We start from the raw sequence: 14,412 nt of genomic DNA, 5'->3' as shown, positions 1-14,412 counted from the left end.
TACGGCACTACTAAATATATGTGTAACGAAAACTACCTAAATTCTTCACTTAATACTTACTCAAACGTCTTAAATTTGTATGAAAACCTACATCTAAAGTACGCGGACACGGGGCCCTTCAGATTTTTGTTGTTGTTGTTGAGAATTACGTTGAAACAAGTGAAACCTTCAATAGATAAGATGAAATTAGTTCTAATTAACTTCCTTGTGGTGTAATACTAACGTAATTGACAGTTATTACACTATCAACTACTCATCGTCACGAGCTCAATATTCAAGCGCGTGCTGCCTTGTCAAGCTTAATTAAGTAGGGTAAGGTAAATGTAAGCCTATTCAACGGAGAAAAACTTTTGTATTGAATAAAATCATGCAATATAAACAGTAAAACAATAAAGTTAAATACAGTTTTCAGAAAAAATAACTGTTTCGTTATTTGTACAAATCTAACGTAAGTAAGTACGTACGGCATGGATGATGTGCTTCCCGATGATGAATCTGCAGCAATATAGTACACCTAAATAGAAGAAACAGCTGTCATGTATTACTGAGTGAAGATGGAAGGAATTTAAGATTGTATAATGTCTTTCCACTGTTATATTTTCCCAACAGAAAGACACGTATCTATTTGTTTCGTACATTTCGTTTTTGCGTTACCAGCAACTTGTCGTACCATTGTCTTGCAACTTTGGAGTGTTTTTTTTTTTCATTTGAATTTCTACCTAAATTTTTCGAAGTGCTAGAATGCATTATAATGTTTAGTACACTAAGGAATTAATTTATTGTATCGATTGTTTGATCAAAGACTTGATGGCGCGAAATTTTTCATATTGCTACTTTCTGTGATTCATAGTTACAAAAATATAGTACCTGTTGTATTTCAAGATTGGATACTTTCTGAATCACGTATTCCGAATTGGAGCGTATGTTAGTAAAATATGACGTAAATATAAGGGTGTAACATCGATTTTATGGGTTTCCAAAATATTTTAGTGATTCTTCAACTGCGTTCGTCGTTGGATTCTTGCGCAGTGGTACAATTTACATGTGGGTGATTGCCGGTTGTGGTGGAAACGGGAGACAATATTCGCGTTAAATTTTGATTAGAAATTGACAATATAGATCGTAATTGAATGAAAATGAATCCCGAAGTTACAATGGAACTAATTCAAGTGTTGGAGAAGACTGTTTCGCCAGGTATGTGTTGGAATAAGCAATTCGTCTTTAAAAGTGTGTAGTGATATTCGTTCAAATTCGTTGATGATGTCTCATGGCAATTCAGCCATGGGGCGAGGGAAGAGATATTTTACAATTCTTTTTTTAAAGTTGATGCTTGGGTGATGAAAGTACCACCAAACTTTCTTCTGCGATGTAATGCATTGCATTTTCATGTATAACTCAGAAGAAATCATTTTTTTTATTTTCGTCAATGTCACCTAATGGACAATATTTGACTGCTTTTGACGTACTTTCTTTTTCTGTTTCTAGATAAAACTGAATTGGAACAGGCACAAAATTATCTGGAACAAGCGGCACAAACAAATTTGGTATGCAAACCATGACGTTTCTCCAGCAATCTCAGTATTTTCTTGTAGACTGGTATACTTCAAAAGTTTTTGAAACTGTTTGTAAACTGCTTTGTACACAAACTAACATTTAGGCGACCCTTATACTATTGTATGTGACCAGATTATGATAATCAATCCACTGCACAACATCTGTCAATATGGATGAGTTTGATAAGTGTAGATGAATCTGCTACACACTAGTTTTGGTTTACAGTAAGTCTACAGACAGATAACAAAACTTAGGTTTCCTAGTACATGTTTTCGTAGCCATTTCATGTCCACCCGACGATTAGAATAATTTCTCGAGTGGAACAGTGGTCAGATTTTAGTTCTGAAGTCTTTATCTTCTGTGCTTGTTCTAATGAGCTCCTGTTATAGGAATCCATATTTCTTTGGATAGATATTGTATTCATGGATGTTATTAATACTCTCATTGTGCAGTATTAGTAGTATGAGATCTCTGTGGAGTGCTTATGCTGTACAAATGGTTGACTTATTTATAGCCCCAGGTAATTATTTGATGTTTAGAGTCATCATTTTTGTGAAGATCTGTTCATAAAGCTTCACGTCTCAATATATTCCTCCACACCAGCAGTGCTGGCTATTTTGTAATTTATTTGTCACTCACAGTTACGTGCTACACTACTTTTGATACACCAGCATTCTCCCCCAGATAAGTGTCATAACATTTCTTAAATGTTGTGCTGTCTGTTTGTTACTTATTGTAAACTGTTTGAATATAATTTTTAATCATTGGATGAAATGTGTTATAAATGAGACAATGTAGATTTTGAGGATGAGGGATAAGAGATTAATGTTCAACATTGCATTGACATTGAGGTCATTAGAGATGGAGCACAAGCTCGGATTAGGGAAGGATGGAGAACAAAAGTGGCCATGCCCTTTTCAAGGTACCATTCCAGCATTTCACTTCAGTGATTTAAGGCAATCTCAGAAAGTCTTGTCAGGATGGGCAGGCATGGGTTTGAACCATTGTCCCCCTGAATGTGAGTCCAGTGTGCTAACCACTGCGCTATGCTGCTTGCTTAGTTTTTGAAATCGGGTGTTAATGAACTTCGGTTTGGTTTCATTTTGCTTTAGGGCGCTAAAAACAACTGGGGTCATATGCGCCCATGTCAAAAGTATAGAACACAAAGACTGTACGTCAGTCCCAGTTGACATAATGGAAGACAGCTAAAAACAGGCATGTGGTGAACGGGCCAATAAAGAAGTCATTCAGAAGAGGAGTTAAAGGAGGACTGTAGGGAGTGCTTTATAGTAAAAGCTTACCATGTGCTATCCATACACTGTCTTGTATGTTAACTACTGCTGCTTTTCCTGAGAGTGATGGTTGGCATTGTGAATGGTAGAGTGGCAACCAACTGGGAACATGCAAGCTTATGAGACAAAGCAGTAGTGGTTTGGGTAAAACATGATTGCATGTGGCAAATGAAACTGCCTCTTTGCAATTTAAATTAAGATTGTGAGATACACTACGTATCATTGTCACTGGCAGTACTTTGTATTTATGTGAAATTTAGTATGTGTGCAGTAATTTAGTGCAAAACTGTAGTTACATATATATGGTAATTCAAATGTGAGGAACTCTTGGGAAATGAAAGGCCATCGACACAATGCAAAAACTTCATGTTTAATAATATGGGAATTATATGGTTAAGAGCTTGTATTTGACTGTCTGTTACTTTCTCATAGGTGTCTCCAATTGGACAAGACAAATTGTCAGCATCTGCACTGGATTGTGCACAAATGCTGTGTGTGGACAGCCTTTCATAAAGTTTAGCTGGATTCGCTCTCAGCTGTTATGAAAAAAGTTGGTGCATACGGAAAAGAAACATTTTTGATGTGGGAACTGTTTAGAAAAATCCGTGCTGTCATGGTCATTATAATACATAAAAACACTAATATTTTAATAACAAACCTGAAATCAGTACTGTCCATCCAAAACAAGCCGTAATATTATACTTGATGAGAATTTAATAACATGTTTACTCCTACCATACCATATGCCTGAAGATATATTTAAAGGAAAAGTTACTGAAAACAGACTGCTGCATAAGAATGATTTTAATCAACATATCTCTGTTTTTGTTTAAAAAAGGAGAAAAGTAGTGCTACACAAAGCGATTGCACTAGAACAAATTCACTCTCATTTTGTAATTTCAGCCATTTATATTCATTGGCCTACATAGAAGGAACATATTTAAGAAAAATAAATTTTATTTGGTTTAAAAAATATGTTTTAACTTCTCATAAAACCAAATGGTAGAACAGAAGAGACCTTTACAGTGGCATCAGTTTCATCGTTGTAACATCAGTAATTTTGAAGTTGTTTACATTTTCTTTCATATCATTCTCAGAATAGTGAGCAGTTACCATTTCTTGAAGTTAAACATCAGTCGAGTATTGAGTATTTGTGTTTACTCCATAGGTACGTCCATACAGTAAACAAACATAATAAATTTTTCCACTCATTATGCTCTAATGTATGATTTAATATGTGCTGATCCTTAAGTATAATTCTAACAGTCACAGCTTAGTGTTAATTAGATAAAACTTGGGCAAATGAATTTTAGGTTATTTTTGGGAGACACTTCAGTGATCGGTAGTTATTAGCTTCCTAAGGTTTCACTGCTTTTTTGGATGTATGATAAGACAAAATTGTTAATTTATGTGGGTTGTGATTAAATTAGATACAGTATTCAGGATGTGGAACATGTCAGAACAATAAAATTATATATTAAATATTTACAAAGCTTTTCACAGTTCCGTGTGTACATACCAAACTGCATAAGATAACTAACAGACCAGTTTAGCCAAGGCTTGGCAGAACAGAAACAGTTGATGTGGAGTTTTTAGACAGTTCATGCTACTGAAGCTGTGTTGAACTCTGGTATTATGTAGCTTTGTGTGACATACTTGTTAACATGTGCATCTTTTGGTTCGTCTAAGAAATCCATCTGTGGAGTACTGTACTAGGAGTAGGTTACAATTAATTTTTTAGGCTCCTATTAAAGTTCACTCTATTAGTATCACAAACTTTTTGTGATTGCAAGCAAACTGTTGAAAATGTGTATTCATGAGCATTGGACAGTTTTGTTTGAATAGCTATCACACATTTTTAGTTATTATTCATAGCAAAAGTTTAATCAAACAAGTGATAAAGGTTTTTTTTTTTTACATCAACTTCACTAAGAGCTGGATAAATAATGTTTAGCAACTGTTGTTATTGTCCACTCTTATTTCACAAAGCCCACCTCTCCCAACTCTTCATAATAGTGAAAACCATCTCAGAGTTAGGCACACATTTGTAACACTTTGAATGAGGAAAGGTGCTTTGAAAGGTATGAAGAGGTATTAGTTAATTAGCTTTAATAACCACTAAATCAATGAAATGCTAATATCATTAGTTCCGGTCTCAGTTTCAAATGGAGACAGTTTATATTGAGATGTTTGGAGTTCACATACAGCAAAGCATCACCACTTTGTTTTTGTTATCAAATACCATGGCATCATTTCACACTGTGTGGTATTCCTCCTGCTAAACAGTCAATAAAATCTCTAGGATCTTGCTGCATCATAATAACTGTAGTGGGTATTACTACTGTCTAAGAAGACAAAAATGTAAGATTTTAAGTTAGTAATATAATTTTATGAGCTTGACAAGTAAAGTTTTTTGTAATTTAAAATAATCTGAAATATCTTACTATCGAAACCTGCAAAGACCGTGATGTGTGAGAGATGTCTGTGACTATACCATTTAAAAGAATCCTTTTTTAATGATGTATTCCATAAGGTGGTAAGGAGAATTTTTATATATGTGGGTCATCATATTTCAAAACACAAAAGAGTGGTTTTTCTCGTGGCATTTGGCAGTGACAACATTAAGCAAGTAGTTCAGAATTGATTAATTGTATGCTGTGAGGAATGGTAAGTTAATTTTGAATCTTAAGAAATATGTGAACCGTTAATTGAAAATTGGTTTGTGAAATTTCTACAAAACGTTTATCAACCGATTGTATTGCATGTTAACCGGGGGCATTGAAATGATGGAGAAGCTCGGTCCCCGTCGCAGCCGCAGTGGACCGTCGTCGTCCACGACGGCTACCGCAGTCCACTTCACCCCTCACTTCTTTCAGGGTTATTGTGCGATTCGGCCCCCCGGTGGACCCCTCACCCACCCCTCAGAGAATGTCTCACACCAGACGAGTGTAACCCCTATGTTTGCGTGGTACAGTAATGGTGGTGTATGCGTACGTGGAGAACTTGTTTTTGCAGCAATCGCCTACATAGTGGAGCTGTGGCGGAATAAGGGGAACCAGCCTGCATTCGCCGAGGCAGATGGAAAACTACATAACAACCGTCCACAGACTGGCCAGCTCACCAGACCTCGTCACAAGTCCACCAGGCGGATTTGTGCTGGGGACCAGGCGCTCCTTCCCAATCCGGGAAGTCATGCGTTAGACCACATGGCTAACTGGGCGGGCTTATCAACAGATTACTATATGCAACTAATGATTGATTTTTGTTTTGGTCAAGTTTGGCACTGTAAATGTAAAAATAAGGATCACTTTCAGGCCAAGTAGTTTGTATGAAGAGGAGCTGATTTTTAAGACAAAATACACATTATTTGAAAGAACATTAAGTACGTATCTTCTTGAAAATTTTCTCAGTATTGCTCAAAAGGATAAAAAAACCTATGTGTCCGTAGTTAACAAGAGCTAACTGCCCTTATAAAGTGCAATAGAGAAAAAGTGCTGTGCAATCTTTTTACTTCTTCTAGGGTGAGTTCCTGAAAACCTTATCAGATATACTGCATCATGGTGGCAATAGTCCGGTGGCGAGAATGGCAGCTGGACTGCAGCTCAAGAATACTCTTACATCCAAGGACACTGCTCTTAAGACACAGTACCAACAGAGGTGGCTTGGTTTTCCAGAGGAGACCAGAAGTTATATTAAGAAGAATGTGAGTGGTGTTGCCTTCTTGATTAGAGACATGATGTTTGAAGTAGTACTGATATATTCGTTATTATTGAATTTACTTTTCTAGATATTAGCTGCTTTAGGAACTGAAAATAACCGTCCAAGTTCAGCTGCTCAGTGTGTGGCCTACGTGGCAGTTGCAGAATTACCTGTTGGGCAGTGGCCAGAATTGATTGGCATTATGGTTAATAATGTTATCAGTGCAACGAGTACAGAAATGATGAAGGAAGCAACACTCGAAGCCATAGGTTACATATGCCAAGATATTGTAAGTATTCAGATTTTGTATTCTTCGTGTATCTGCTGTAAAATTCATAGCTAATAAACCAGTTTACTTTCAGGAACATGAAGTGCTGGTTTCACAATCTAATCACATACTTACTGCAATAATTCATGGAATGAGGCAAAATGAACCAAGTAACAGAGTCAGATTGGCTGCAACGACTGCTCTTCTCAACTCTTTGGAATTCACCCGAGCAAATTTTGACAAGGAGGTTTGTAAAAAAAAGACAGTATTTTATCTTCATTTGGTAATGATTGGATGGTATACCTGATAGGCATAGATACAAAGCTCAAGATTTCTTGCTATTGTGATTTATAAAATGTAATATTTTCTTGTGCACTCAAACCATCCATTCTTCCGTTTTTTTAGTCGGAGAGGAACTTCATCATGGAGGTTGTGTGTGAAGCCACCCAATCACAGGATACTCAAGTGCGAGTTGCAGCTCTTCAGTGTCTGGTGAAGATAATGTCACTTTATTACCAGTATATGGAGCCATACATGGGGCAGGCATTGTTTCCAGTAAGTGCATTCATTTGTCCGAAAGTTAATGAATCCATGGCATTCCCTGAAAAATTGATTTCTTTCTGTTGTATAGTTGAGTTTTTGTTACCTATGTAAATCAGTTTTCCTGTATTTAATTGGAATGTGGTAAGAAGCATAGAAGTTGTACTAGTGACATAATAACAGCTGTCTTCAGAAAGGTTAGTATGTAGAAATTGCTTAAATTGTCTCTTGAAAGGTAGGGAACCATACACACTACATAGCAAGAGTGCTGTCAGACCCTTAATTTCGCACATAGGCTAACACCTATTCCCCGATTAGTGTTACATGTAGTTAGTGGGTACCTGAAAATGTGGCATGCATTTTTTTGGTGAAACTAATATCTGTGTTTGATGAAATTAACATCAGTTTTGTGAAAGTGATTATGCAGATAAATTTAATGCTGTTTTGTCGTGACCCAATATTCTTTTGGATGTTTGAGATTTTGATTACTGCTGGCATGGCTGAAGAAATAACCTTAATGGTTCGAGGAGAGTGTTGCTTTTGCAGAAGTTTTTTCTGAAACTTTTTAAAATTCTTTCAACAAAGTGACATAGTGCTCTGATTTGTTTGTTGGTTTCTTGGTTTACACCCAGTTCAACAACTACAAAATCTGCAGAACACTGATTTCAAATCTGTAGCTTTAAAGTAGTTTGGCATATTGCAGAGTCGTGCCATCTGCATTTGTAGCCATGCAACCCATACGTGACAACACTACAGTTAGAACTGACATGGTACTTGGAGTGGAAGGAGAACAAAACATAATTTTATTCACTCATTACGGGAAGACTTGCGGTGGGGTTGCTGATGTGAGCAGCTGAATTGATAGAAATTGAAAGAAGTTTACCAGTTTTGAATTCAGATTGCTACAAAGTGTAGCCAGCAGACAAGTGTTTGTTTCTTTGGAAGTGGTTTGTATCTGACAGACCATTCAACCACACAAACATAGATATCACAGCTTGCCTCAGTTCTTCAAAATTAGTATTTTCAGCTACACAATCTGTGTAATAACTTGTTTCACCTTGCTCTTAATCTCAAGATGCCTCATACTCTTCTGAATAACTAATGTGTAACATTTTCTGCATGCATTTGACCCTCTGACAATAGTTTTATGACTGCACCTCCACTGCAACTGATCTGCAACATATTGGAATGATCTCACATGTGAAAAATATACTCTTGGGCGAAATACGAGGGTAATCCCAAAAGTAAGGTCTCCTATTTTCTAATAATTACATAGACCTGTTTATTTCTACAATGGTTTACATCAGTTTACAGCTTAAACATTTAGCTATTTATTGACAGAATCGCCATTTCTGTCGATACGTTTTTGTAGATACTGTGGCAGTTTTTGTATGCCCATGTCATACCAGCTTGCCGTCATGCTGTTCAGAAAGTTACGAACCTCTTATTTCACATTGTCATTGGAGCTGAATCGCTTTCTGGCCAAATTTTCTTTTAACTTAGGGAACAGGTGATGGTCACCGAGTGCCAAGTCAGGGTTATAGGGTGGGTGATTATGTTCCACTGAAACTCTTGCAGTAGAGCAACGGTTTGCCGATCGATGTGCGGGCGAGCGTTGTCATGGAGAATGTGTACGCCCTTGCTCGACATTCCTCTTCTCCGGCTCTGAACTGCCCGTTTGAGTTTTTTCAGAGTCTCACAGTACCTGTCAGCGTTAATTAATTGTGGTCCTAGTGCTCAGCCTTCAACACTGTTTCCTCAGAAACTGAAAGTCTCCCGCTCCTTTGTTTGTTGCGAATTTTGGACCGACCAGCTGCAAGCTCTCTACACCAATTACGAACATTTTTGACATCCATGCACGACTCGCCATACACTTCTGTCAATTGGCGATGAATTTCAATCGGCGCAGTGCCCTTTGCGTTCAAAAACCGAATAACTGTGCGCAATTCGCACTTGGCGGTAACATCCAACAGGAGCTCCATTCTCAACAGCTGCCAAGCCAAGACCGAGCGCCTCAGCGCGGCGTGCACATGTTGAAACACAGCGCGTAAAGCACTCTTCATAACAGTGTGACCAACTGCCACACAAACAGAGTTCTGTACTTATATAAAAAATAGGAGACCTTGCTTTTGGGATTACCCTTGTACTCCCTCCAATTTAAAATAAAAGATTAAATAAAAGACTAACTTTTACGATCCAGCTGCAAACCATTTTTCTTCTCACATAACATCTTGTTGCAGTATTAGGTGGGAAATTGGAAATACCCAGACACTGAAAAAGAGTGTGACCTTACCAGTTACTCCCCTGTATAATTTATCAGAATTTTTGTACTTGAGAGAGGAAATTTGGTTATCACTGATGTTTTTATAATACGGGGTTTTATTTTTCCAGTATATTGGCAACTGAAAGTACTCGTTGAAATATTAAAAGTTTCGTGAATTCTGGGTATGGAAGTAAAATCATTCCACATAAAGTGAACCAGGGTCTGTACTCAATTTCAGAATCAAATGAAATTTTATCGAAAGTTTCTCCAGTGTCTTGCTTTTATATGTATATGTACAGTTTCAGCTCAATATTCCTTTGGTTCCATTTCTACAGTCTCTTATAGAGACAAAGTTTGTACCTCCTACAAGCATGCCAAAGAGCTAACTTCGGATAACTTTTATGAAAGGTACTCTTAACTTAAAAGCCCTTGCTGTTGTGCACTTGGAAAAACTGTGTCGAATAAGAAAATATTACTGATCAGGTTTTTAAATACATCAGGTGACAGCTGTGCTTTTTCAGAAATGCAGAAAATTCGCTGTACGACTTGGAGACACCATCTGTAACAAACCATAAATTATGATTTTTTTAGAGAATTGGTAATAGGACATACACCTATGCTGTTGTCTTGTACTTTTTGTAAAGTAGCCTCTGTCCTTCCTTTACTCTCCAAACTGACCTTCTGTATCAAGTTTGATGAAAACATTTTGGGTGGTTTTGGGACCCTTATCTCAACTGTGTATTCTTTTCATCTTTTTATCTTGCTATATCCTGAAAGAGAATTCCTTCAGCTTCAGAAGCAGAAATTTTGTCCCGTGTCTGCTTATAGCTGACAAGAATCGCTGAAAGTTATTACTTTTCGTATTCATTGGATATGTTTGAATATGATAATGAGCAAACAAAGTAAAATCGGTGAAAACTGCTTTTGTGTCAATAAGAACACTAAGTATATTCAAGTACAAATAAACTTCCAGACTATAAGCTGCAATGAAAAAACACCTACCTACTGATGAAATTACCCCCAAAAGTTTTTGCGATTTCATCCTTCAATAAATTTCATACAACGTTGTGTAAGACATCGAAAACATTGAATATGTTGGCAAGACATTGCTTGACCATTGTTTAAATCTTGCTGTGTCTGGAAAGAGTATCTTTTAAGCTTCAGAAGCTGTATAGTTAAATTTTATACCACTGCCTGCTTATGGATGAAATGATCCAAAAAGGTTTTGTAAATTCATTATTGGCTTTATTCCCCCAACAAACATTATTTGAGACATTATTGAAAATATTGTTAAAACTTGATAAACCATTTCTTGAAGGGATGTGTGTATTTATGTAACTGTCAGTTCCTATCTTATGATTAGCTTGAATTTAGAAAACTTAATGGGTGAACCAATCTGGTTTTTTTGGGATATAAATCAAGAACTGCCAGCTGCCATCTTTTCTTGCAGTCAAGATGAGACTGATTTCACAATCCTTCGCCATTTTATTGTGGTAAGGTAGCTTAAGCCACTGAAAGAAATGTCGTATTTGGACAGTGATCTTTTAAAACTTAGATCTGGACTTGCATTTACTGAAGACACCCATACTCGTTCGTATCATTATGCCCTGTGGATGATGAAATTTCAGTTTCTCCAAAATACCTTCGGTAATCCGTTTGGGAAAACAAGAGGATTTACATCCAGTTTTCATTTCTCATGTTGAAAAACTGAAACTGTTGACCAATAAAGTTCTCAAGTTTAACCAGATGCTTTGTCCCAGATGTAGACAAGAATTTGCTCATAAGAAATTAAAGGCTTAGGGTGAACAGGAGTCACTGTTTGATGATTAGATGGATGCACTTGACACTTGTTGCACAATGAAGACTTCCTTAGCAACTTGTGGGAGTGTCACTTTCAGAGCTCGAACAAATTAGCAGTAAGGATTCAATGGGTTACGTATGGCAGAAAGTTAAAGCACAAGATTCCATCATGAAGACTATGCAAGCAGCTGCTTGTGAGAGTTCTACTAATGCGGGAAATACACAGTGAAGCAGTGCCAGAAATGTAAGGATGTTAAAGTGTATTATTCATATCACTCCAACGAAGTTCAAATTTTGACTCTGGCTTTTAGCAGCTGGAATATAAAAAGAGCAGCAAAAGAACTTCGTGTTTCTGTGAGACTGGTGAAGCAGGCAAGGAAACTAAAGATGGAGTCTGGCATTTTGGCAGTACCTGCAAAACAGAAGGGAAAAAGACTCAATGATAAGATCACACATAAAGTAATCAGGTTCTTCAAGGTGAAGTTTCATGGCTGTAATGAAACAAAAATGGGTGTAAGAGTGGATGTTTGAAAAAGTCTGTAAGCAGAAATGCCTCCCACATCGTAACTTAAAAGAAATACTCATAGCTTATTATAAGGAATATGACAGTGATTTGAGGTTCCCAGAACTTTGTGAAATGGGGCCACAGTGGTGAATTACAATTGGTGCTTTTGGTACACAGTTCGTGTATGTGTAACACATCAAAATGTCAAACTAAAGTTGGCAGAGACACCTATTACGGATGAAAATTGGTGAATACAAGGAACTACCAACAAAATGGAGAGATGTGTGGAATGAAGACTGCATGCTACAATGTTGAGGACAGTGTGCTGGAAACATGAGCTGGAGGCTCATCTGGGTAATGTTTTTCAGAGAATATTTTCCAGACAAAATGATAGAATACAAACAGTGAGTACATACTGATAGGGTACACTTAGAGAAGTGATTTTACCCAAAATGGCTAGGAATGTCAGCGACCTTACTCGTGATAATTACTTATGAACAAAGTCACAATTGCAAAAAATAATTTATTTAAATGACCGGTTTTGACACATGCGGTAGGCCATCTTCAGATTGATTGTGCTGTAAATATTATAGAAGTGCACGGTGATTAGGGAAGCCAGTCTTGCATAAAATTTACGAAGATTGAACTAAAAAGGCATGATGTTTTATGCATTTGCTGAGCAGCTGTGTGTTGTCAAGATAACTGTGGCTAGTGGCTGTACTGCCATATGTTAAATAGTGCTTTATAGCGCACCAATTTGCTGCATTACGTCAGCTGCAGCCAGTGGGATCTTGTTGTTGTTGTGGTCTTCAGTCCTGAGACTGGTTTGATGCAGCTCTCCATGCTGCTCTATCCTGTGCAAGCTTCATCATCTCCCAGTACCTACTGCAACCTACATCCTTCTGAATCTGCTTAGTGTATTCATCTCTTGGTCTCCCTCTACGATTTTTACCCTCCATGGTGCCCTCCAATGCTAAATTTTGTGATCCCTTGATGCCTCAAAACATGTCCTACCAACCGATCCCTTCTTCTAGTCAAGTTGTGCCACAAACTTCTCTTCTCCCCAATCCTATTCAATACCTCCTCATTAGTTACGTGATCTACCCATCCAATCTTCAGCATTCTTCTGTAGCACCACATTTTGAAAGCTTCTATTCTCTTCTTGTCCAAACTAGTTATCGTCCATGTTTCACTTCCATACATGGCTACACTCCATACAAATACTTTCAGAAACGACTTCCTGACACTTAAATCTATACTCGATGTTAACATATTTCTCTTCTTGAGAAACGCTTTCCTTGCCATTGCCAGTCTACATTTTATATCCTCTCTAGTTCGACCATCATCAGTTATTTTACTCCCTAAATAGCAAAACTCCTTTACTACTTTAAGTGTCTCATTTCCTAATCTAATTCCCTCAGCATCACCCGATTTAATTTGACTACATTCCATTATCCTCGTTTTGCTTTTGTTGTTGTTCATCTTATATCCTCCTTTCAAGACACTGTCCATTCCGTTCAACTGCTCTTCAAAGTCCTTTGCTGTCTCTGACAGAACTACAATGTCATCGGCGAACCTCAAAGTTTTTACTTCTTGTCCATGAATTTTAATACCTACTCCGAATTTTTCTTTTGTTTCCTTTACTGCTTGCTCAATATACAAATTGAATAACATCGGGGAGAGGCTACAACCCTGTCTCACTCCTTTCCCAACCACTGCTTCCCTTTCATGCCCCTCGACTCTTACTGTAACAAAAAATATTTATGATGTGCAAATGAACTAACAATTCAGTCAAATGTATATCATTATACAAGTACTGTTGTTTCAATAGTGCAAGTCATTAATAAAAATGCTTAAGTTTACATACAAGTGGATCAATATGAAAAGTTGAGTGAACGTTGAACACCAGATGGTGATGCTTGTTGGTACTTCAAGATGACACCATTTCCATGGAAATGGTGATGTTGGCTGTTGCTTGTCGAAGGCCATACAGTGTCGCCTAGGCAACAATGCTGTACAGCGTGGTCTTTGACATCATCTCCACAGGAACAGCGCAGCCTGCATATATATCTTTCGATGCCAGTAGGCACTATACAACGTTGCCTAGGCAACAGTGTGCTACAGCATGGTCTTTGACAAGTAATGGCCAGCACATCACCTTTTCCATGGAAATGGTGCCACCTTGAAGTACGAATGTGTACCACCATTCAACGTTCGCGTAACCTTTTGTATTGGTACACTTCTGTTTAAAGTTTACAACTAAGCAACTATGTTAATGATCTGCACTATTTATGTAAGCAATAGCCCTTGTATAATGACATACATATATCAGATAAATTCTAGTGTCAGATTCCAGTAATCGGCTTGAGAAACTTGCCTATATACATTTGTTTATAGGCCTAATTCTCGTAACGTTTTTGGAGAATCAAAGTTAAAGTATCTCGTTTAATTGTGGATCAGGCTCATCAGTGGTTATGTAGGATTTGCAGCA

General features: G+C 37.4%; 1 protein-coding gene across 2 annotated transcripts in view; it reads left to right on the top strand.

Moving 5' to 3' along the window:
- Positions 1-965: 965 nt before the first annotated feature.
- LOC124615368 (importin subunit beta-1) overlaps positions 966-14,412 on the top strand; it is a 51,512-nt gene continuing 38,065 nt past the window's right edge. The window contains exons 1-6 of one of the 2 annotated variants that reach the window (XM_047143189.1): positions 966-1,194; positions 1,486-1,544; positions 6,367-6,549; positions 6,634-6,834; positions 6,908-7,060; positions 7,219-7,368. In XM_047143189.1, the coding sequence (XP_046999145.1) occupies positions 1,131-1,194; positions 1,486-1,544; positions 6,367-6,549; positions 6,634-6,834; positions 6,908-7,060; positions 7,219-7,368 (810 nt within the window). In that variant the 5' untranslated portion in view covers positions 966-1,130. The remainder of the gene's footprint in view (positions 1,195-1,485; positions 1,545-6,366; positions 6,550-6,633; positions 6,835-6,907; positions 7,061-7,218; positions 7,369-14,412) is intronic. The other variant, XM_047143190.1, reaches the window with a different exon arrangement.

The sequence above is a fragment of the Schistocerca americana genome, chromosome 5 (assembly GCF_021461395.2).
Source record: "Schistocerca americana isolate TAMUIC-IGC-003095 chromosome 5, iqSchAmer2.1, whole genome shotgun sequence".
In the NCBI taxonomy this organism is placed as follows: Eukaryota; Metazoa; Arthropoda; class Insecta; order Orthoptera; family Acrididae; genus Schistocerca; species Schistocerca americana.
Note: the sequence above shows the minus strand (reverse complement) of the source record. Positions and strands in the feature narration are given on the sequence as shown.